The sequence below is a fragment of the Mandrillus leucophaeus genome, unplaced genomic scaffold, assembly GCF_000951045.1.
Source record: "Mandrillus leucophaeus isolate KB7577 unplaced genomic scaffold, Mleu.le_1.0 Scaffold349, whole genome shotgun sequence".
Lineage (NCBI taxonomy): Eukaryota > Metazoa > Chordata > Mammalia > Primates > Cercopithecidae > Mandrillus > Mandrillus leucophaeus.
This window is the reverse complement of record NW_012103687.1, coordinates 520763-526762: the sequence shown is the minus strand read 5'-3', so window position 1 is coordinate 526762 and position 6000 is coordinate 520763. Positions and strand designations below refer to the sequence as shown.

The window sequence follows — 6000 nt, the reverse complement described above, 5'->3', positions numbered from 1 at the left end:
CTCAGCCTCCTGAGTAGCTGAGACTACAGGCGCCCCCCACCACGCCTGGCTAATTTTTTGTATTTTTAGTAAAGACGGGGTTTCATCATGTTAGCCAGGCTGGTCTCCTGACTTAAAGTGATCCATCCGCCTTGGCCTCCCAAAGTGCTGGGATTGCAGGTGTGAGCTACCACGCATGCCTGGTTGAAAATGTTAATTTGACAGAGGCTGGAAGGGTAGGCTGAGAATGGTTGAGCATCTGAGTGGTACAGTAGAAAGGAGTGCAGGCATGGAAGTTGGTAGAAAGGTGAGAAGAAAAAAGTTTGGGGAGCCATTTACACGACATAAGACTTACAGAAGAGAAGCTAAAAAGTGAGAAGTTGTCTAGGTGCAGTGGCTCACACCTGTAATCCCAGCATTTTGGGAGGCTGAGTGGGGCAAATCACCTGAACCCAGGAGTTCAAAACCAACCTGGGCAACCTGGTAAAACCCTGTCTTTACCAAAAATACAAAAACGTAGCCAGGTGTGGTAGCACATACCTGTAGTCCCAGCTAGCTTGGGAGGCTGAGGTGGGAGGATCAGCCTAGGAGGCAAAGGCTGCACTGAGCTGAGATCGCACCCCGGCACACCACCCTGGGTGACAGCGAAACTGTGTCTAAAATAAATAAATAAATAAATAAATAAATAGTGAGAAGTTGAGTAAATAGTGAGAAGTTGAAGGAAAGGTTCTTAATAATTTGATTTGGTTTTTCTACAGTACCTTGAGTTAGTGAATGCATCCAATCTAATTCTTTCATTTTAGTAGGTGAGAAAAGCATATGTTACTGGTTAGCAGGGATCAGTATAACTGTATGTTATACCTGTCAACGGATGCTGCTTGAATCTCTCTTGGTCATTTTCAGTATCCCCTGGAATGGGGTAGGAAATAGATGAGAGAGCTGAACTAGAGGGACCCTGGGCAGATTACTCAACTGGATTAGGAAAGTAGAAAGCAAAAGGGTTAAGAGTAGATAGATAATTTGATCATTACCATATGCATCATTTTCTGTAAGGGATAACTAGGAAGTTGGGGAAAAGCTACAGGAGCATCTCTGAGGGTTTGTTGTATTTTGATTGAGGTTAGTGGCAGCATTCTTTTTCTCCAAGGCCTTACCGTGTTGAGGGTAGAGCACAGCCCCCTTCACGCTGTCTCACTATCCTCCCACCAAACCAGTTGATACAGATTGTTTTATGTAAAGGCAAAATAAATCTAGAGTGCTCAAGCACAGTCTAGGTAGAACATTCAGTAAAGTCATTGGAATGAACCTTTGCCAAAAGGTTATTTCCTTTTTATTAGTGTATAGAAATCCTCATAAAATAGACCAACTTCTTTTTATGCTCAATATGGTTTATCAGAGTCATCATACATAAACCTTACATTCAGAAGAGGCTCTCATTTTTTATAATTTTATTACTCACCCAAAATGATCCAAGATATCTTTCTAAACATTATTACAGAGACTGCTTTTTCTAGTTCAGTTAACAAATGCGTATTTAAGAGCTTATCTGGCTTCAGCTTTGTGTGTTGCCAGTGTTATTTCAAGTCCTCTTAGCTGTGAAATCAAGTATGTACCACTTAGGTTGAGGAAAACTGTTGCCATATTCCTTCCAAGTATATAGAATGGTTTTGTTTTCTGAACCAATATTGGGGCTGATGTTTTGAGAAAGAATTTCTGGCTGGGCACACTGCCTCATGCCTGTAATCCCAACACTTTGGGAGGCCAAGGCAGGAGGATCGCTTGAGCCCAGGACTTCGAGACCAGCCTGTGTAACATGGCAAAACCCCATCTCTACAAAAAATTAGCTAGGCTTGGTGGTGCATGCCTGTAATCCCAGCTACTTGAGAGGCTGAGGTGGGAGAAGCACCTGAGTCCAGCAAGTCGAGGCTGCAGTGACCTGTGATTGCACCACCTGCACTCCAGCCTGAAGTAAGGCTGTCTCAAAAAAAAGAATTTCCCTGCTGCCTCTTGATGAGAGAGGTATACTTGGAAGTAGGTTTAGATCCTGAATTTTGGGATTTCTGAGATATTCTGCTGACTTATATGGGATATTACAGCAAATATTTGAAATTAGGACTTTGCTGGATAATTTGGAAAGTATGATCACTTTTAGATACCTGCAAATGGCTAATTCTGAAATGCCAGGATGATTATTGCTTTATTAAATGCTGAAGATAATCTACACTGTGTTATATTTAGTCATTTCTGTTAGAGATCTAGGACATTCTTTTTACTAAATGAGCTAGAATGTACAAAATAACTTCAAAATAGTAATATTCAAGAACAAAGCCTTAAATAAGGTGTGTTCTGATTTGTATATCTAAGAATTTTTCAGCTGGGCATGGTGGCTCACACCTGTAATCCCAGCACTTTGGGAGGCCAAGGCGGGCGGATCACAAGGTCAGGACAGCGAGACCATCCTGGCTAACATGGTGAAACCCCGTCTCTACTAAATATACAAAAAATTAGCCAGATGAGGTGGTGGGCACCTGTAGTCCCAGCTACTGGGGAGGCTGAGACAGGAGAATGGCATGAAACCGGGAGGCGGAGATTGCAGTGAGCTGAGATCACACCACTGCACTCCAGCCTGGGTGACAGAGCGAGGCTCCGTCTCAAAAAAAAAAAGAGTTTTTCAGCTTTTCTGTAGTGACATCTAGCCTTCAAACAGTTTTATCATATGGTAAAATTCTTTGAAAACAAATTTCTAAAGAGCTTTCTTCCAGTTACGTTCTCAGTGTAATGCCATTTTTCCCCACAGATTTGCTTGTAAATGCATCACGAAGAGGCAGCCCAGAATGAAGAAAGCAAGCAGGAGTGTTGGCTCAGTGCCTAAAGTGTCTGGAATAAGTAAAACGCAAACAGCAGAAAAAGTTAAACCTGAAAACAGCTCTTCAGCTTCTACGGGAGGCAAACTTGTAAAACCTGGAACAGCAGCATCATTGTCAAAGGTATTCATGTGGTGATGTTTGAATACATGATGGGTTTTTGGAGGACTGAATTTAAATATGACGTTTAATATATTAAATGAGCATTCTTATGGGTGTGACCTCTTCTGGTGCTGGGAACACTTGGCCTTTGAAGAGAGCTTACAGTGGGGTGGACGTAATTGGTGTTTTTGGTCTGTCTTTTTGAATGAAACCAGACAATAGGCTTGTTCATGAAACAATAATTAAGCACCTGCCTTGTGCAGGATGCTGTAATTGTGTGAGCTGGAGGTACACTCTGCCTTCAGGGAGCTTGTGGAGAAAAGGATGGAGGCAAGGCACAAACATGATTAATGAAAATACCCAGGGAGAATGTCAGATACCCTGGGAGAGCAGTAAAGCATTGTGAACAGTTTTCAGGTAGATAAATAATTGTTTCAAGCCTGGGAAAGTTTTATGAAAAGGGCATGTGAGCCAAGTCTGACAGTCCTGTGACCCCTAGACAGGTGTTTTTATCTGCCTATCTATCTCACCTTCACTGCCACAAATTGCTGTTTTTCTTCTGGCAGCTGGTCCATGATGATGATGATGATGATGATGATGATGATGATGATTACGCTTTTTTTAAAAGAGATGAGATATTAGTATTACCATTTTTTTTTAAAAGGGATGAGATATGTGCTGCCCAGGCTGGTCTCCTGGTTTCAGTGGATCCTCCTGCCTCAGCCTCTCTAGTAGCTGGACTAGGGGTGTGCGTACGCAAGCACAACTGGAAACATGATCTGTTCAAAATCCTTTTTTCCAGGCAGGGCCCTGATAGATCATGGCTTAATTATTTTAAGAAGGAACCCAGGAACAGGTGATGAGGAACTTCCTTATATGTGTTGAAAGATCTAACAGGAAATGTTGGTTTTTCTATTCTAAGGCTGTTGGAACTGAACCCAGGCTTATTCCTTTGGCTTGGAGATGCACACAGATTTTCTCCTTGCTATGGCCCTGATGAATTGTTAGGTATCATTCTGTGACCTGGAGGATGGTATCAGGAATAGACCCTTGCCCAGCTTCCATTGTCTCAGTGAACACACTGAATCATTTTGTTGGTGGCAATGCTGCTGCTCTTTGATGTAAGACAGGTGACATTTTCTGACCTAACTGGTTGTTCAGTTGCTGGGGCTCTCTGACGTGGAGTGCCTGTGTGACTAGGTGACCTGTTATTTATGTGACTGGAAGAACAGGTTGAAATGTTGGCATTGGATGTGCACTGCTGCCTTCCTTCTGTGGCCTCTTCGCCAGTGGCCGGCAGTGTCTTTGGAGGTTTACTATGGAATGTGCACTGAGCAGGCATGTTACATCTTCTGAGTCTTGGATCTGGAGTTGCTGGGAGTTAGGTCTTGAACAGTGAGTACTTTTCCACTGTAAAGCAAAACTGTACACTTACTCTTGCCAGCACATGCCAGCTGTCCATAGCTTTGGCTCTGCTGCGTTGACAAGTTTGTTTAAGTAGGGGGTGTGTGTGTGTGTGTGTGTGTGTGTGTGTGTGTACAGCAGGAAGGTCAGGGCAGAGGTAAAGCTATTTGGCAACACTTTTCCTGGAGTGGAGCAATTGCCTTCACTTAAGAGAGGGGAAGGAAAAAGTCGTTAAATGGAGATTAAAGTAAAAACACAAGGAAGAGGAAAATCGTGAAAAGAAACAATAGAAAACATTGAAGGGCTTTGAGACCCCACAGACTAAAAGTGTTATTTTATTTTTCTAACTTTTTAAATTTTACTGTGCTTCTCTGGCACCTAGATACTTCCTACAATTTGGATTCCTTTAACTGTCATGGAGCATTGATGATTAACCAGATGAATGAAGTGTTTGGCTTAATTATTGAGACAGCATGTGCACACACCCATTCATTTATGGACACCCACACCTGTGTGTCTGTCACAGCATGATATTCTCATGACTCTCTTCTTGTAGTGACAGGATATGCATTTCTTCACCTCTCTCATTTCAAGTATTGTTTGAGGCTAGATGTAGTTGAGGGTTAAGGGGAAGGATGCTTTTGATCCAGAACACTTCACTGCTGGTTGGAGCTTTTGTAAGTACAAAACACTACTGCTGCTCACAGTGAGTTTTGGGGACATTATTCCCACTTTTGTCAGGAGCTGTGTCATTGGGCTTGCAGCCTTTGTATGCTTAATTCTTCTTTGTCACAGTCAGTGGAGAGGATTGTTTTCCATGTAGAGAGGGTTTCCTGCATGCCTGCACTTTGCAGGGTTCACTTACTATTCAGGTGTTCATGATTAGTTCTTTTGAAGTAATATACTTTTCCATTATACTGATGATAATTTTTTCTAAAAATTACAGATATGAATTAATAAGCTTCGATTAGAATCTATAATTGATAACTCTCCATGATTATTTGTGGTCATACAGTGTAGACGTTTAACATTATGAACAATCCACCTCTGAAACTTGAAAGGTAAAATTTGATAACAAATCTTCAAATTTGAGAGAAAGATGCAGACTGTGAAACTCCGACTTGACCTTGAGAAGTATATGTACCTGGTTGTAGTATTTCAGTATTTGTGTCTGGAATGTTTGTACCAAATTATTTGCATTTTGCATCAGTTATAGAGTAGACTGAACATTTATTCCTCCATCAATTTCATGTTTTTAGACTTGCCGATGGGGGATGTTTATGTGTGGGAATGCACATGCCTTTACAGAATTTTGTAGCAGAAATTGAAATAGGGAAAAATAGGAGAGAGCCTGCTAGTAGCTTAGGGTAAAAGGTAAGTTGGAAAATGCAGAGTTGCGTTTTGTTTTATTGTTACTTTTTTTGTTGAAGTAAAGCATACGTACAGCAAAGTCCACAAAGCATAGGTGTTGAGCTTAGTGAATCATCATAAAATGAAACATACCCTGCAGTCACCACCTAGTTCAAGAAACAAAACATACGTGCCCCTCAGAAACTTCCACCATGCCTCTGCTTAATCATTGCCCTTCCTGTCCCCCTGCAAGGTAACTACCATTCTAACTTTTAGCACCAGAGATGAATTTTGCCAGTTT

At 41.7% G+C, this 6000-nt stretch overlaps 2 protein-coding genes across 2 annotated transcripts in view; both read left to right on the top strand.

Moving 5' to 3' along the window:
- Positions 1 to 6000, top strand: part of BCR (breakpoint cluster region) — an 814161-nt gene that overhangs the window by 430891 nt on the left and 377270 nt on the right. The gene's annotated exons all lie outside the window — the stretch shown is intronic.
- The window catches only part of SPECC1L (sperm antigen with calponin homology and coiled-coil domains 1-like), a 149379-nt gene that overhangs the window by 38641 nt on the left and 104738 nt on the right, over positions 1 to 6000 (top strand). The window contains exon 2 of the mRNA XM_011989159.1: positions 2777 to 2966. Coding sequence (XP_011844549.1) covers positions 2814 to 2966 — 153 coding nt within the window. The 5' untranslated portion in view covers positions 2777 to 2813. The remainder of the gene's footprint in view (positions 1 to 2776; positions 2967 to 6000) is intronic.